The sequence below is a fragment of the Dipodomys spectabilis genome, unplaced genomic scaffold (genome assembly GCF_019054845.1).
Source record: "Dipodomys spectabilis isolate Male_0828 unplaced genomic scaffold, ASM1905484v1 ptg000043l, whole genome shotgun sequence".
In the NCBI taxonomy this organism is placed as follows: Eukaryota; Metazoa; Chordata; class Mammalia; order Rodentia; family Heteromyidae; genus Dipodomys; species Dipodomys spectabilis.
In genome coordinates, this window is record NW_024870720.1 from 13,144,315 (window position 1) to 13,162,819 (window position 18,505).

Here is an 18,505-nt window from a genome sequence, read left to right on the forward strand (position 1 = left end):
CTTAAAAGTATGCTCTATCAGGTACTGGTTGCTTAGGCCTAGAATACTAGCTACTCAGGTGGCTGAGATCTGAAGACTGCAGTTTGAAGTCAGTCCCTGCAAGAGTTAGTGAGACTCTTATCTTCAATGAACAACCAAAAAACTGGAAGTATAGCTGAGGGTCAAGTGATAGAGCACCAGCCTTGAGTGAAAAAGCTCATGGACAGAGCCCAGGCCCTGAGTTCAAGCCCCAGTAACCCCTCTACCACCCACTCCTTCAACAAAACTCTAAATATGACTACCTTTTGCTGTGCCCACAGCTTTCCTGTGATAGATCTAATGTACCACTATCCCAGCCTGCATTTTCACAAAAACCTCTTGCCCATTCTTCTGCTTCCAATGGAAACCACCCAGATGCCTGAAGGGGTAAGGCCAAACCTCTTGCCAGGGCATTCTCATCATCTCCTCCTGACATACCCTCAGTACATGCTAGTCACATTTGTTTTCAAAATTCACCTCAAAATAACACAACAAAACAAGATGCAAAAACCCTACTGCCTCTACCCCGAGTCACTGTACTTCTTTCTCTTGCTTTCTTCTCATTGGACTCAGGTGTCGCACTATTCAAAAACTAGATCATACATGAAACAATTTCCCATCAATCATAGCTCCTTCATCTCCTACTCCACAAAATTTTCTTCACAGTCATTGTTCCTTAATTGCCTACTACTCAAAATTATTTCCATAGCATCTATTACCAAATAAAATTGTATTATGTGTGCTGGACCTCCAAGTTCTAGGGAAGGGCTAATAAAATCACTGAACTGTACAAACCTAAGTTCTTTTTAAAAAATGACTATTAGTAACTTTACGGAATTGTACAAAACGTATCAATTCAGTTTATAACTCAGTTTATAAGTACAATACATCTTCATCAATGTCAGCCCTTTCATAATTCTCCTACCTCTCTCCCAATTCACCCATCCCCTCAATTTTCCTAGTTCAATTTTCACATCAAGTTTAAGTTATGTACTGCAATATTTCATTTAATGGTCTTTAAAACCAAAATCTAACCTTTTTTCCTGTTATTTAAATTCAACTTCCTTTATCATTCTGGGATAGTATTCAGCTGTGTCCTGTGTCTGTAAAGCTTTCTCTGCCAGGTAAAAGACTGTATGATGTAAACTCTAGGTTATTAAATATATTTTTCAGATTATTCAATAGTAAGTACAAAACTTTAAGTTGTCTTAATTATCTGCCTGTGTGCTAACTTGGAATGAGCAATTTTATATGACCATCATTTAGCTCTACCTACAGGACTATTTAGCAACAAGTGTTTGACCACCAGAAACTGTCCAATAACTGTCAAAAGAATGCAACGACCCACCTGGGCGTCTTCTCCTGGGTCCCCTACAGTTTCCACAAGCCTGGAGAGAACATCAGAAAGTGTAGCTGCAGACAGTGGCTGCTTCAGGGCCCTGAAAATCTGAAAGGATCTCCCAGCATAGTGTCGAGAAGAACAAGAAAGCGCCGTTTGCAGAGCAACTTCACTAAGATGATGTTCCAAATGAATGCCTTCTGCAAAGGAAACAAGCATGTAGTTCTTATTTTTATGGACTATAGGGGTTATAATCACATTTAAAACTGGAATCACATATACCAATATCTCTGGACTCTCTCGACCCACTCCTTGGACCTACCCAGCAAAGGAAACAAGAGTATCTCCAGTCATTGTGAATGTCCCTAGAAGCAAGACCAATGCTGTAGAAACATATATATTTTTACTCATTGTTTTGCTGTGTTAAATTTTAGATTTTAGAAGAATTATTAGTTTAAGAAGGAATTTTTATCATCTCTATTTTCCCTTAATATAAATTTCCATAATTCTCAATTATAATTTTATGATGCTATCACCCACAAAACTAAGGACCCTACATTACACAGGTAAGATTCTTATGTTTAAGTAATGACTTAATGTTTCTACAACTAGAACAGACCTGTAATCATTAACAAGTTAAAAAAAACTTTGCTAAAAAGTTTTGATTCACACATGAACAACAATCTACTTTCAGCTGTTTTATCACAATTTCAACAGCACATTAAAACATCCCATTAAAACAATTATTTTCTAAAAGTGGTTACTGAAAGATACCTGAGCTTGACTGCTTAAAAACAGAAACCACATGTTTTAAAAATGTAGTTAACTGTTCAGCACTCTTTATGCTGGAGTTCTTGGCAGAGACATCCTCATGGTTCCAAAGAGGCCCCCTTTTCCTAAAAACAGAGAATAGAGGAATTTCCTTGTTTATAACTTTCTTTTAAGTTTTACTCCCCTAAACTGTGCTTAAACAAGTAGAACGGATATCAGTTCAATAACTCAACAGCAGGTTATGATCTATTTTTATTATTTGTATATATGGATATGGAATAGTTGAAAGAAATGCATAATTTCAACAATGACTTTCAATAACATCAAATTTTCTAAAAAGTAAAAGAAAAAGATGATGTATTTGTCTGTCGGTTACTATAAGTGTCACAAGCAAAACTTAATTTGTAAAGGCTAGATTGTGTCCAGATAAGGCAAAGAAGATGATTTATCTGTTCAATGCAAAGAAAACAAGTTACTTAATAAAACTATAGGGAGGGACTGGGAAGGTGGCTCAGTGGTAGAGTGCTTGCTTTGCATGCATGAGGCCCTGGGTTCGATCCCTCAGCACCACATAAGCAAAAAAAGCTAGAAGTGGCGCTTTGGCTCCAGTGGTAGAGCACTAGCCTTGAGCTGAAGAGCTGAGGGACGGCACCCAGGCCCAGAGTTCAAGCCCCACAACCAAAAAAAAAAAAAAAAAAGTTAAAAACCCCCCAAAACTGTTGTAGTCTCAAGGCCACCACTGTGGCTAAGCTTACGCTCCAAGTGCCTTCAATACCTTGTACATGGGTATGCTATTCACTGCTCTGAGGCTGCTTTTCTACACAAATGCATTATCTTTCTCCCCCTCCTCATTTAGCTCAATGTCCAGAGTGGAGGACTGAACCAAGGGACTCACATGCTAGGTAAGTGCTCTACCTTTACACTACATGCCATGTAGCTGGTAGAACACTAGCTCACTGATTTTTTAAAGGGCATCTATAACCACAGGCCTTGGTTTCATGGCTTTCCAGCTTGAATTTTTAAAAGAGTTTTAATGAAAGCTTGTCTAGAAAAACTCTTTCTCAGTATACCAGCCAGAATGGATGACTCCTATTTCCAAACATCTTTTGCTTCCCCATGACCCAGTGCTTTGGCTTTTTCTGTGGGCCACCAGATCCCTTCTTCCCATCTTATCTTCTTTGGTGTTACAGTTTTTTGCCTAGAGTAGACTATACATAAGCATTTGCTGGCTGGTTGATAATGAAGGAAACTAGAGTATTTATACATTGAGACAATAGTGTATTTTCTTTCGCAGTTAGTAACCAGGCATGATTCACTCTTCTCAGGTATAACTGTATCCATGTAAAATAAGAAAGCATCTAATTGCATCATGATCTTCAAAATACCACATAATACCAATTTGTACAAACATGGCTTAACTGTTGGGATGGTAAGAGCTGCATTACCTTGAGGTAATGAATTCCATGAGGGTTTTGACTTTTCCATCCTGTTCCACTGAGATGTCCACCTCGTTGAGAAGGGTGGTGTGCAGGTGTGAAATGGCAGCGCTGTTGTTTCCTAAGCTGATACTAGAAGAGGTAGAACTTGAGCTAAGCCCTGAGTCGGTCATAGGGGAGGGCTGGTAATCAGGTATAAAATCATTAATGCCTGCTGAAAGAGAAAGCTTGTCATGAGTAACCCACAGGAAGAATCTACAGGACACTTACAGAACTACCCTATCCATGGACACTCATAGACTATATGGGACACGGAGGGCATCTGTCTGTGCGAGCAGATGTAACTCGGCTCTGCTGATGACCCTCAGAAGCACAATCACAGTAAGTGAATTTGTTTGCAGCAGATCAGTAACTCAGCAATCTGCATTTAGCAGGCAGTTCTCTGCTGCCATCTGCCAAAAAACCAACGCAAGTGCCAATTACTTAATATTTTATCAACCTATATTAAACAAGCCCCTTTTCTGTAATACAAACTGATTTTTAATTCCTTGTGGAAAAGTCTATGTTTTGACTCATTTTATTTAAAAAAGATTTTAGTATCTTTTTCTAATATCTATAGTAAAGCAGCAAATATTATTCCAAGTTATTATTGAATACTATATTCCCAAAACGACAAAAGAAGACTAAAATGCAAACAACCAGCTGGGCGCCGGTGGCTCATGCCTGTAATCCTAGCTACTTAGGAGGCTGAGATTTGAGGATCATGGTTCAAAGCCAGCCCAGGCAGAAAAGTCCATGAGACTCCTATCTCTAATAAACCAGAAGTGGTGCTGTGGCTCAAGTGGTAGAGCACTTGCTTTGAGCTGAAAAGCATAGGGACAGCACCTAAGCTCAGAGTTCAAACCCCACAACCGACCAAAAAAAAAAAGCAAACACCAATTATGGAATTTTAAATAAAGTGAATTAACATTAAAAAAGCAGTATGTTTTATTCTATTTTTCTTTTAACAATAGTTTTAAAAATCTTACTTTAAATGTAGTTTTAAAAAGGTTACACAGTTTTAAAAGCTTGCTTTTAAAAGTTTCCAAAAACTACTTTCTTACTAACTATATGCTTTTGGGTAAATGACAAGGTTTTAAATAATTTTTTAAAAAGGATAATTGTATTTCAATCTGTTTTTAGCCTGATGGTATGACTGAGTGGAACAAGGTGGGAGCCATCAGGAAAGAACCCGTGGAACTCTGATAGTAAAGGACAACAGAAACAAAAAAACAGACAGGGAAATCACTTTTATGCTACAGTCTCAATAACTGCACCTTCAAAATATGTAAGATTTTAAATGCAGCAAAGATAATCAATTGAATATGAATTTTCATGCCCAACTTGGTCATTTTTTTTTATTTTGGGAGTGGAAGCAATCAAATATAAATCACTAAATTTTCGTAAATAGCACTCAATCTATGAAGCACTTTCATTGTAAGCTTAACAAACACATTCAAAACATAAATTTTGTGTGATACGAGGTCCTTAAGAGCAATACAGACCCAAATGTTCTAGCTTAATGAATTCATTAACTGGTGAATAAATAACAAAATGGCATTTAAAACAGTATGATAATAAATAAATAATAATAATTTTAAAAGTTTAGTTAGTATATGAAATGCTGTTTATTCTAGTACATCACTGAATTCCATAGTATTGAAGAATAGTTCTTGTTTAAAACTATAGATGTAGAGTAAATGAATACCTGTGAAAGTATAATCTAAGTGTGCAATTTGTTTGACTGTCAGCACCCTGGGCTCATTGAACTCCTTGTTCCTGAGTAGGACAGAAGCAACAGTTCGGATGTTACTGTTGGGTCCCATCACTATTAATAAGTGCAGAAGCAGGCGTTTACAATGTTCATACACCTCAGGGTGGCAGTGATCAAACCCTGAAAAGGACACAGGAAAACCATCATCACTCAGAAGAAAAGAGCACACTTGCTGCCAAACCCATGTCAAAGAAAGGCAGAAATTTCCGTTAACCCAGGGAACTGGTTCCACCAATTACCATCAATGTGTAAGTCTCTTCTAAATGGAGGAATATCTGCATATAGCACACCTCCTCCTTTATACTCAACTGGAGGTTACGTGTAACACCCAGAAAACAGTTGCAACATAATACTGACTAGGAAATAATGAAAAAAAAATAGACCTGTTCACTATAGACACAAATCCCACACTTCTCCCAAACGCTCCCCCAAAACATTTACAAACATGGTTAGTCAAATCCATGAACCCGGTGAATCATATGTCCACTGGATACACAGAATATGAGGCATTACATGCCTTATTTTTTATTGTTCTCTACACTTCCATAGAAGCCTACTGTCATAGGAAGAATCACCATATTTTGTTTTGTTTATTACATTAGTTATATGGGGTGAACATTTCCACATGTTTACAATATAATCCAATCTCACGCTCACTGTATTTTCATAGATGCAAACAATTTACTTACACCAAGTTCATCATCTTTTACTCTCCTTGCTAGCCTCTTCTCTCCCTATATCCCACCCCCTGACAGAGCCTGTTTCTCTTTCTAAGCCCCTCCACTTGGTTATTAGCTTTTATCAGGCTCTTACGCTATTTTCATATATGGTTGCAATGCATTTCAAAATTATTTATCCTGTCTTTTTATTTTTTTCTTTCTGTTTTCTCTTCTTTCAGATTAAATAGTCTCTTTTTTTGTTGTTCTTGTTGTTGGTTGTGGGACCTAAACTCTGGGCCTGGGCGCTGTCCCTCAGCTCTTCAGCTCAAGGCTAGTGCTCCACCACAGTGCCACTTCCAGCTTTTTCTGCTTATGTGGTGCTAAGGAATTGAAACCAGGGTCTCATATATGCAAGGCAAGCACTCTACCACCGAGCCACATTCTCAGACCCCAGACTAAATAGTCTCTTAAGAGAATCACAGTAAGTTTTAAATTTGTTTCAGGCCCAAAATTCAGTGATGGCATGGAAATTATTCCTGTTATACTATATACTAAATATAAATGCAAAAACTTGAAGGGTAGGCTTTGTGTGTGTATATGTGTGTGTCTGTGTGTGCTTGCGCATGCAAGTGCATACACGCACACGTACATCCAACAAGTAGTATAAAATGTCTGAACTGCTAGGTGCCAAGGGCCTATGCTTATAAATAATCCTAGCTACTTGAGAGGCTAAGATCAGGAGGATCATGACTCTAGGCCAGCTCCAGCAGAAAAATCCAAGACTCCATTTCCACAGTGGAAGCTGGATTCAGTGACACAGAGGAAGCAAGACCTTACCCTAAAAATAAATAGCAAAAAATAGGGCTGGAGGTATGGGTTAGTGGTTGACTGCCAGCCAGCAAGCACAAGAAGATCACTACCTTGATTTGCTGCAGGAAGCCAATCCTAAAAGCAACAAAGCTTTTTTTTATTTTAAAGTCACGATAGAGCTCATTTGTTTGTTACACTTGGCGTTTCAGGTATAATATCACTGTGCAACAGTGAAAAACACAATATATTTGCATTTCCATTCAACCTGGTAGCTTCTGATCCTACAGATAATTTCTGTTTGAATTACAGAATTTTGCCTGATAGAGTGTACACGTGTTGGTTTGGGGATTTCAGGGGGCACAGGATAGGAATAAGACTAAGGATGACTCGGGGAGAACATGGATAAGGACATCTCAGTGGTAGAGTGCTTTCTTCTCATGTACAGACCTGAGTTTGATCCCATGGCTGCAAATAAACATACTTGCGATTGGAAATAAGGCTAAGGTTTGCATGTTGAGTGAGATAAGCTAAAAAGCCAAATTATCTCATGTTTGCACTTACATATGGAATCTAGACCTAAACGAATGATGGTCTTGAAAGTAGTAATAGTAATGGGGCATAAGTATAAAAGGGAAATTGTTGGGGGATGGGATTAGAAGGAGCAGGTGAAGGAGCAGTTAAATGGTGAAGAAGATCCAAGTACATTACATATGTAGACATGAAGAAAGCATGATGAAATCCATTTGGTACTGTCCAGAAAGGTGGAGAGGGAGCCAAGGGAATATTGTAGAGACAGTGAACTTACTCCAAATACATTGTACATACATTGTACATATCTAATTAATACTAATACTATTAATGTATATTAATAGGAAAAAAATGTGCTGAGTGCCAGTGGCTCATGCCTTTAATCCTAACTACTCAGGAGGCTGAGATTGGGAGGATCATGATTTGATGCCAGCCTATGTAGGAAAGTTCATGAGACTCTGTCTTCAAAATAACCAGCAAAGAGCAAGGTTGGAAATGTAGCTCAAGTGATAGAGCACCAGCTGAGCAAGTAAGCTGAGTACACCGGAGGATGAGTTTAAACCCCAGTACCAACAACAAAAAACAGAGGAAAAGAAATCAGGATGAGAATGACTCCCCCTTAGACTGGCAAAGTATCATGGAAATAATAGAAATGTCTAAAAGCTTTCTTTTAAATGTCCTTCAAATTGTCATATAAACATAAAATGAAGAAACTGAACAATGGAATTTCTTACCTATAAAAATTGCATGAAGAAGAAGATGGAGATAGCTTCCCCATTCCACCTTCACACTGTGATCAATGATCAGATCAGTCAGAAGGATCACCGCGATGTTACACCTGTGACAAAGAGACTATAATCAATGATTTACCAGATCTGAGGAACCTGGTCAAAGGTTTGAACAAATCATTTAAAGACTTGAGGATTGTATTTAATGGCAAAAATACTTCTCAAGGAAACAAAAGGAATAACCAATGCAGCTGAAGAAACTGTTAAAAGTGACAGCTTAGAATAAAAAATAAGGGCTTAGAGGTCCTTGAGTCAAGGTCTTCATTTTATCTTTCAACCTTAAAACCCGGCTCATTCCTTGCCACAAAGTAGGTGTTCAACACAGATTTGGGGCATGGCTAAATTCTGAAAGAATGCAGACATTGTTCTAGTGTGATTTTGCTCAGGGGACGTCAATTCAAAATAGAAGTGCTGACTACAAAAAAGTCACATTTTTTTCAGATGTAGTAACTGGGTCCCAGAAAGGTCAAGTAACTATGCCAGACACCCAGAAAAGCAGCAGCAGAATTAGATCTTATACTATCAATCGCACAGTTAAAGTACCAAATTTTTTAGATTTCATAAAATGGAAAGCTGTTGGACTAATTTGGTTCAGTATCTCGATAAAGAAGATGGCTTCTATTCTGTGTTGTCAGATAGCAAGAGGAAAGCTGAAGTGCTCAGCGTGGCCCATGTGAATAGGAGTGATGCTCTAGTCCACCTGTGAAGAGGTAATCCAGGTGTTGACGTTTCAGGCACGTAATCCACCAGTGGTGACCAGCAGCCTCCAGCTGGTGGGAAGGGCAGTGGCTCTCCTTGGTTATGCTCCATCACTTTCAGTCGCCAATTAGAATAAAGTGGCATTGAATCACCTATCAAAATAAAATGATCTCATTTTCTACACCATCTCATTTCTGCCAATATAAGCAACCTCTAGTAAGACATCAACAACTATTTATAGCATTGGAAAGTGATCAAATATAATTTCCCACTATTTTGACATATGTTTGCTAGGAAGACCTGGGTACAGATATTATCAAATTAGGCAGAGGGAAGAGACAGAGGTAGAGGTGGGGACCAGGGGAAGAAACAAACAGAGATAGATAGGTGATAAACAGATGACAGATAGATCTATCACTGCAGATTCCATCCTTTATATCAAAACAAAATTGCATTGGTCCTCCTTATGACTGCTCAAATGATGACCAAGCCAGATCACTGTATAGGTGAAGCTGCCTATCTGGCTTAAATTTCCTGGGCCAACACAAACCCAGCTAGTACAGCAATCTGTTCTACCACAGTCGGGCTGCAGGGTGCAGTAAAAAAATGTCAGGAAATGTGAATTCTGTGTGACATAGGTAAGTCACTTAACCTCTCTGGACCTCAGTTCCATCATGCACAAAATGGAGATTGGGCCAGATCACCTCCAGGGTTTCTTCCTGGTTGAAAAACTTGAGCTTTTCTTCTACCTACCTTAATGTTATAATGAGACTCCAGTGAATGACTCCCTTGGCAATCCAAGCAAGTACATGTTAGAAAAATGAGAATCTGTACAGAAAAAAGCAAACCTGTTCAAAAAGAGCAGGTTGCTTCTGCCCTATGATGCTTCTTCAAAACCAATTCTACTTCCTTTTGATTCATCTTAAGAAAAGCGTTTGTTTGGGCTTTTTACTCACTATTTAAATTGCTTCAGGTTAGATTGGAACACCACTAGTGGCAGTTATATACATTTAAAAAAATAATTTTCTGGAAAAATACAGTTAACTTTAATACAATCAACAACACATCTCATCAACAAGGTTTTATAAAGACGTTTGGAATGTATTACTTTTTTCTTCTTCATAAGATCCTCCAGAGCTGCTACTGTACCGAGATTCTAGTCTGTGATGTTGGCGGTTTAAGTGACTGTTCAGTCCACTGTAGATGTCCAGATGCACATAGCTACAGGAACAAGAAGGGAAGTCAATCATAGTTCATGGTAAAGTGGTATCTGTGCTTTATGTTCAACTCTTTATTGCTTAGAGAAACACACAAGGCACAACATCCTAGTAAAAGTTTATGTTAGCATGTATTAATTTCGATCTCTCAAAAGCGTAAGCTTATAGTCAATTATCTATAGCTACAGCTTTTCTTAAAGTAGGGAGTCTCCTGAAATCTACTTTATTTAAAACGTTATCTCATTTAGAAAAGCCTTGAAAGGAAAGCAAATGGAAGGATGACTTATTGTGGCTGAGGATGAACCTCCGGCAGAGGGCTTTGTGAGATGTGAGTGAGGACCTAGGTTCAGTCTCCAGCAGTGGGGGCATTGGGACAATGACATCATATTCCACCTTTTCACCTTTCCTTACTGAATATTAAGAAACCGAGTATATCAGCATCTTTACATTTTCAAGGTCAATGTGAAAATTTTTCCACTGAATGTAACAAGGAAATACACATTCCAAGGCAGAAATTACCAGTAACTTTGATGACAATCAGTATCTGTCACACTGAAAGGTTAAAGAAGAAAACAGAAGGAATTACCTCTCCTCTAGGTTTTCTTTTATGGGCTTATTGTCAAGGTTGCCATCAGTGGGAGCTACCATTGTATTGCTACTAGAAGTAGTTCCTGTCATGGAAAATAAAACAGTCCCTGTTAACTTAGAAGATAGAAAAAGACAAAAGATGTCAGTCAAAAACTCCATTGAAATGAAAGCAAACTGATTTTTTAAAAAAGAATGTACTCATAAAGACACAGAAGAAAAAGACATCAGCAGTACATTATTGGCCGCTTGACAACAAGTAGACAAAGAAGTAATTAAGTGTTACAATGGCAGGAAGTGAGGGAAGCTAAGAAGCTTTTATAATGTTGCACCTCCTCAAGGCTGGGGGATGAGCACAGAGCACCTGTAAGTAGGGTTGACAGCAGTGCTGCAAATAGAATTGTTTGATAGTCTAAAGAGGTACTCAGTATTCTGAATGGCTTGCTTCCTAAGAATCTTTTGTAATGAGTTCTTTAGAGGGTTTCTGAACTAGGACACACTGAAATCACCTCTCCGACCCTGTACCCTTCCTACCCATTGGCCTTTTGGAGGCTGGAAGACAGTGTGCATGTTTGTGGATAACGTAATCCACAGATAAACATACACACCTTCTACTGAGATTATTACTAATAGTGATATCACTTAGCAAAGGATGCAGTCAATAAGTTCCAGCTATACTTCTAGAGCTGGTAAGGTTTTACTCCTAATGAAAAGACAAATCTAGAATTAGTAGGCTTGCAAGGAAAGCTTCATGAAAATAAATCAGAACAAGCAGCAATACAAAAAAACAGGAACTTCAGCTGGAAAAAGAAAACTTATGTAACTTATTAGATACAGAAAAAAAACTGTGTAACCATGAAACATGAATTGGATACTATTTTAAAATCCTAATTAAAAACCTCATAGGCTTATTACCTGACTTATGTAACTAACCTCTCTGTGTATCACTTTTACAATAAAAATTAAAAAATTAAAAACAACAACAAAATGCTTAGGAATTTAAAAAAGTTTCAAGAAATGAAAAACTTCAATAGAAGAGATACTAGGAATCATCTAGAAATTAGGACACAAGGTTTGATAAAAACAAGTAAATTATAAAGACATATATATCTTGATTTATACAATATTATTGACATGCATTTAGTACAAACTAAGCAAAAAAGTTTAACAGAAATTTTGTCTACAATAGCTTAGATATTATAATGTTCATTGGAGATTATTCCCTTATAGAGGTAATTTCTTCAACTGAAAATACTATAGTAAGTGTTTAAGTTATGTTAAGATGTTAGTTTGCTTTAATGATTCCATACCACATGTATAAATCACAATACTTTGTACTTTAAAATAATGTAACTATAATTTGTCAATTTACTACACAAAACTGTAGACTTTTTACTCAATTAGATTTACTGTCTGATATATAATATCAAATTATTATAATGGAGAGACAAATAATTTATAAAATAATTTATATATATTTTATAAATTTAACATGCCTATTACATTAAAAAATTTCATTCCACAGAGATATTTATTTCTATTTTAATTCAGAATAAGGCTTTATCCCTCAAGAGTATAAAACAATTCTCATACAGCCAAATTTTTTTAGCTCTATGAGGATTTGCCAAACCTTATCAAATTAGTTACTATGCATGACTCTTATCTGATTACGATTTCTCAATAACGGTAAGGAAGTGCACTGACACGGACGTGTCTTCTGCTACTAGCCACAGATTTGTGTGCCTCACCTGAGGTGACAGAGGGGACTTTGCAGCTGGAAGTGATGCGGTAGTAGGGGGGGTTGTCCATGTGAGTGACCCCCGCACTGACAGGGTCCGTCAGCTGTAGCTCACTCACCAGCTCTTCTAGCAGCTGCATCGTTTTGTCTCTACCTAAATAAACGATAACTTTCTTCACCTGCACAAAAGTTGTTTGGAAGAGAAAAAAGCAAAAATTTGATCTCATAAATGTGTCCAGATACATTTAATAAAAATCCAGCTTACAGTGGAAGAGGAATAAACACAATATACTCAGGAACAGGCCATCAACAGGCACATAGCTTTTTTATTGTTGTTTCCCCATCAGTTCTGGGGCTTGAACTCGGGTGCTGTCCCTGAGATCTCTTGCTCAAGACTAACACTATCACTTGAGCCATAGTTCTGCTTCTGGTTTTCTGGACATGAGCTGCATGGACTTTCGTACCCAGGCTGGCGCTGAACCATAATCCTCAGATTCAGGTTCTTGAGTAGCTAGGATTTACGGGCATGAGCCACCAGTCCCCAGCTAGACACATGGTTTTATGATATTCCTTTGCTTCTTCTTTATAAAAAAGAAAAAAAAAGAAAAACTTCTCTATGTAAATTTCTGTTTATGCCTTAAGTGTTTAATATCATCCTAAAATTCTTTGATATTTACCAAGTCAGCCTGCAACTTTAGGATTTATCTCTTAGTTTGACGTCCTCCTTCTCTGTATTGAACAAAGCAGCAGAGATGCCATTACAGCAAGGAAGAACTAGAACCAGCCCACACAGAGTGCCCTGTATGGGGTGGAGTGCAGATCTCTAACTTCTGGCTTATGTCCTCTGCAAAATTACTTGCCATTTTCTCATCTACAGAAGGGGGGCAATGCTGGGCACTAGTGGCTCACGCCTGTAATCCTAGCTACTCAGGAGGCTGAGATCTGAGGATCGCGGTTCAAAGCCAGCCCGGGCAGGAGAGACCGTGAGACTCCTATCTCCAATAAACCACCAGAAAACCGGAAGTGGCGCTGTAGCCCAAGTGGTAGAGCGCTTGCCTTGAGCTGAAGAGCTGAGGGACAGCGCCCAGGCCCAGAGTTCAAGCCCCACGACCGACAAATAAAAAAAAACAGAAGGGGGGCAATTATAGTGCTTATATCATTCAGCTGTTCAGATGGCTGATTTAAGATTTATAAAGCATTTTATTTCTACTCAAAATGTGGACCTAAACAGCCAGGAACTGCTACTTAGGAGCCTGAGATCTGAGGACTGCAGTTTGAACCCAACTCAGGCAGGAAAAGTCTATGAGATTCTTATCTCCAATTGACCACCAAAAAGCTGGAAGTAGGGCGGTGGTCAAATGGTAGAGCAGTATCCATGAGGGGAAAAAGTAAGGGCTAGTACCCAGGCCTTGAGTTCAAGCCCCAGCGCCAGGGAGGAGGGGTGGGAAGATAAAAAAAAGTTGTTCTAGTAGTACACGTTTTCACCATCTGGAACTTACTAGATTTATTTCCAGAGTCAAAATCTCCAGATGGCCCATACGCACACAGAAACATAAGCATCCATACTTTAGAGAACTGCCTAGTGAAATGTTAAATCATATTTAACATCTTCTCATGGGTTTTCAGGGATAACTGACCTCACACTGTACTTCCTACCCAAATGGCTCAGTTCACTAATCCTCTGTTCTGTGGATCAGTCCCATCTGAACATGTGGTGTGCACTCCTGCCTTAGGGTCCTTGCTGTGTCTCACTAAAGATCCCTCAGTTGGCATTCTAGCCTCAACTCTACTCTCTTCTCCAGGAAGCTTTCACTAACTTCACAAACAGATGTGGTTTGGAGTTCTAGTCCTACTAAATTGCAGAATTACAGCCCTACGAAAGCCTATATGGCTGTGTGGTTTTGAAGTCATTACTATTCTCCCTGAAAAATTTACCAAATAAATAAGATTTATTCTAAAATGAAATAGAATAATGTAGATAAAAGAGCTAGTTGCTTTTGGTGCCACACTTGGCCTAGTTTATTGCAGCATTATTTACCATAGCTAAGATATGGAACCAACCCAGATGCCCCTCAGTAGATGAATGGATTAAGAAAATGTGGTATTTATACACAATGGAATTCTATGCCTCCATCAGAAAGAATGACATTGCCCCATTTGTTAGGAAATGGAAAGACTTGGAAAAAATTATATTAAGTGAAGTAAGTGAGGCTCAAAGAAACATAGGTCCCATGTTTTCCCCTATTTGCAATAACTAGTATATGTCTGAGACAAGCACAGTCAGATAAGTTGACGTTAGGGAAATGAACCCCAAGATAAGGACTTAAATGTTTTTTCTTTCTTGTGATTGTTTCTAACATATTTATAAGGTGATTGTTTTGTTGCTTTGTATGTCCCTCCCCCACGGTATAACCCCTGTTTTCACTGTATTTGATGTTGGTATACTTTGGGGAGGGGAAGGGAAAAAACAAATTGTTTAAATAGGGATACAGGCAGACTCATTGCAACAATGAGATGTACAAGACGTTATGTTGAAAATGAACTTTACAACTTTGGCGGGGGAGGAGGGGTGGGGGGAAGTGGATGGGAGGGATGGGAAGAGATGGTAAGGGGAAACAAAGGATGAGGCAACAATGCTTGGTAAGAAATGTAATCATTACCTTGCCAATGTAATTATAACCCCTCTGTACGGTATTTTCACAATAAAAAAAAAGATGTTAGGTGAAATGAACCCCAAGATAGGTACACAAGTGGTTTTTTTCTTTCTTGCCATTGTTTCTAATATATTTATAATGTACCATGTGATTTTTTTTTTTGTTTCTTTGTATGTCTCTCCCCAACAGTGCCCTGCATCTTGTATATACACTTCTCTAATTTGGGGAGGGGAAGGGAAAAAACAAATCATTTAAACAGGGATACAGGTTGACCCATTGGAACAATGAGATGTACAAGACACTATGTTGAAAAACGAACTTTGGGTGGGGAGGGGGAGTGGGGGAGATGGGAAGGGATAGGAAGGGGAAATAAAGGATGAGGCAACAATGCTTGATAAGAAATGTACTCATTACCTTGCCCATGTAATTATAACCCCTCTGTATGGAATTTTCACAATAAAAAACAAAAAAAAAATCCAAAACCCGAACTTTACAATTTAGGCGGTAGGTGTGTGTGTGTGTGTGTGTGTGTGTGTGTGTGTGTGTGTGTGTGTGTGTAGTTGTGGAGGTGGGAGGGAAGGGATGGTAGGGGAAAAACAAAGGAGGAAGCAACAATGCTTGATAGGAAATGTACTCATTACTTAGCTCATGTAACTGTAACCCCTCTATACAGTATTTTTACAATAAACGCATTAAAAAAGTGATTAAAAATGGTAACTAAGAAGCCAAGCATTGTGGTGCATTCCTGTAATTCTAGCCACTCAGGAAGTTGGAGGCAGGAGGATTGCAAGTTTGAGTGCAGGCAAGCCTCAGAGAGGAAGAGTGTACGCGTGGGGAGGCCACTTGAAGTATACAATAGGATGGACAGAAGAGATCTGAGAGAAAATTGGCACCTGAGGAAATACCTGAAGGAAATGAAGAATAAGCAGTATGGCAAGAAAGAGAAGTACAAAGGTCCTAAGGGTGGGATGCCTGGTGTGAGAGTGGGCCTCAAGGGTATCAGCATGGCTGAAGGGCATGGAGAATGGGAAGTCATCCAAAAGGTACTGTGGCATCATGTGATCTGGGACCATACACCCATTTTTCCCAGTGTGTCTCAAAGAATCCTAACCCAGAGAAATGTTGGGCTGGCTACCGCCATGCTAACGGTTAGCTTAACATGGGATGTGCAGACTCTGAAGCACCAGGCGAAGAACTAGCCCTCTAGAGAATAGACTTCTGGGAGTTGCTACCATGTGGGAGATGTGGGTACTTGTGTGTACATTCAACTCACCCCTCATGATTGGTAAGTTTAGTGTTTCCTAAACCTGGGCAGTTTTAAGTTCTCTATTTCTCCTTTCCTCTCTTCCTAGGCTTTTTCTTGCTGGCTACAGACAGATCTTGAAACTGAGCTTTTCTGTTCCAGTGCCAGCTGCTGCGAACTATAAATGCACCCAATGTGGTGGTCTCCACTTCGATTTCATTTTCTCTCAAGTGTCACTTCATCCCTCCAGTCAGCTACGGTTTCTTGGTTTTATTCTCCTTTTTGCCTTTAAACTACAATTTACTAACTTGCTGATATTTAAAAGTTAAGAGAACTTAATACATACGTAAGGCAAGAGGCTTGGTTCACTATTCACCCCACAAATACTGATCAAAAAGTGCAAAATGATTTTCAGGTTCTTCGGCCAGCCATCTGCAAGCGTGGTCCACACGTTCTCCACCTCTGACCAGGCCAGATCATCCCCATACTACAGGAGCAGACACAACACACTTCAGTAATGAGTACACAATCAAAGCCACACTTATCACACCATAAACATTCACAAGTAACATTTTCACAGCTATTTTTCCAGACATTAGAGGAACAATTCTTTCAATAAATCTGAACATTAATTGCACTAATCTCATAAAGTTTCAGTTAAGGAAAAAAAAATATGTGATGAGAGTGGGTGGTTTTTAGTGTTTTGTTTTGTTGTTTTTTCTTTTGGTGCCAGTACTGGGGCTTGAACACAGGGCCTTGGTACTGTCCAGTTCATTTTTCGCTCAAGGCTAGCTTTCTACCATTTGAGCCAGAGCTCCACTTCTGGATTTTTGTTGGTTAATTGGAGATTTAAAATAAACCAAAAAAACTATCATGGATTTTCCTGCTAGGCTGGCTTCAAACCTTGGTCCAAAATTTCAGCCTCCTGATTAGCTAGAATTATTGACATCAGCCACCAGTGCCCAGCAAGAAGTGTGTGTGTGTGTGTGTGTGTGTGTGTGTGTGTGTGTGTGTCTGAGTGTGTGTGTGTGTGTCTGAATGTTTTTAAGGGACTCTATAATTCATTTTTGTTTGGTTATTCTAGGATAATTTAATCTCTGCCAGGTTCTGCCCATGTTTCCTTCTCTCAGCTCCGTAACTGTGCAGCAACCCCCTTTACCTTTGCCGTCATGTACATCAGGTTGTTCAAAACCATGGCAGTGGCTTGTGGGGATCCCCAACCTTCTCCCCGTAACCAGCGTCTGCTAGTCACCATGAGTTCTCGGTCTTTTAAGGACTCATCTTCCTCATCCTCCTGCCGCCTTGCTGTGGGCAGAGGTTTCAAATCCACCAGCTCGATGTTGTTCATCCATGGTAGCAGGTAGTGCAGCATGACCTGCCGCCCCGCTGGATGAGCTGTCTGAATCCTCTGGCTGATCTCTAGTGCCAAGCAAATCAAACGAGAGAACTGAGTCATTCTGGTGTCCTTGGACCTATGATGAATTTCAACATCTCCTCCTTAAAGGTTAGGAAACCAGGTTTTCTTCACGACATTGAACAATGACAAATGCTATTTCTCCTTTTAATAAAACTCACTCAATGGCATCATAAAGAAAATGAACAGCTAACATAAAATCACACAATTATGGTTGGTTTTATTATGTCTGGGACAAGGTCTTGTTATTGTAGCTCAGATTGGCCTCAAACTCTCTTTCCTCAGCATCTGAAGTGCTGGGATTATATGTGTGAATCACTGTGCCTGGTCATATGTACTTCTATCTAGGATTAATACATTTTGGTTTGGAGGCATGGCTCAGATGGTAGAGAAACAGCTAATGAGAGAAATCAAGTGTCAGACAGTGAGTTCAAGTCCCGAGGTAGGAATATCTATCTATCTATCTATCTCTTGTTTAATAAGATTGTAAAATGGTGCATAATGCATGGAAAGCAGTATGATAGTTCCTCCAAAAAGTTAAAAAACAAACTGAGTACCAGTGGCTCATGCTTATAGTCCTAGCTACTCAGAAAATTGTGATCTGATGACAGAGGTTAGAAGTCAGCATGGGCAGACAAATCTGAGAAATTCTTATTTTCAATCAACCAAAAAGCCAGAAGAGGAATCATGGATCAAGTTGTAGAATGTCAGCCCTGATGGAAAAGGCTGAGCCAGAGCACAAGTCCCTAAGTTTAAGTCCCAGTACTAGTCTCCATGCCACCCCCCCAGAGTT

At 39.0% G+C, this 18,505-nt stretch overlaps 1 protein-coding gene across 1 annotated transcript in view; it reads right to left on the reverse strand.

The window, feature by feature from the left end:
• Fryl (FRY like transcription coactivator) overlaps positions 1 to 18,505 on the reverse strand; it is a 165,922-nt gene that overhangs the window by 43,349 nt on the left and 104,068 nt on the right. Inside the window, exons 33-43 of the mRNA XM_042677986.1 lie at positions 17,458 to 17,717; positions 16,645 to 16,785; positions 12,412 to 12,580; positions 10,665 to 10,749; positions 9,970 to 10,082; positions 8,863 to 9,013; positions 8,109 to 8,212; positions 5,312 to 5,497; positions 3,574 to 3,778; positions 2,132 to 2,253; positions 1,367 to 1,557 (exon numbers count right to left, since the gene is read on the reverse strand). Coding sequence (XP_042533920.1) covers positions 1,367 to 1,557; positions 2,132 to 2,253; positions 3,574 to 3,778; positions 5,312 to 5,497; positions 8,109 to 8,212; positions 8,863 to 9,013; positions 9,970 to 10,082; positions 10,665 to 10,749; positions 12,412 to 12,580; positions 16,645 to 16,785; positions 17,458 to 17,717 — 1,727 coding nt within the window. The remainder of the gene's footprint in view (positions 1 to 1,366; positions 1,558 to 2,131; positions 2,254 to 3,573; positions 3,779 to 5,311; positions 5,498 to 8,108; positions 8,213 to 8,862; positions 9,014 to 9,969; positions 10,083 to 10,664; positions 10,750 to 12,411; positions 12,581 to 16,644; positions 16,786 to 17,457; positions 17,718 to 18,505) is intronic.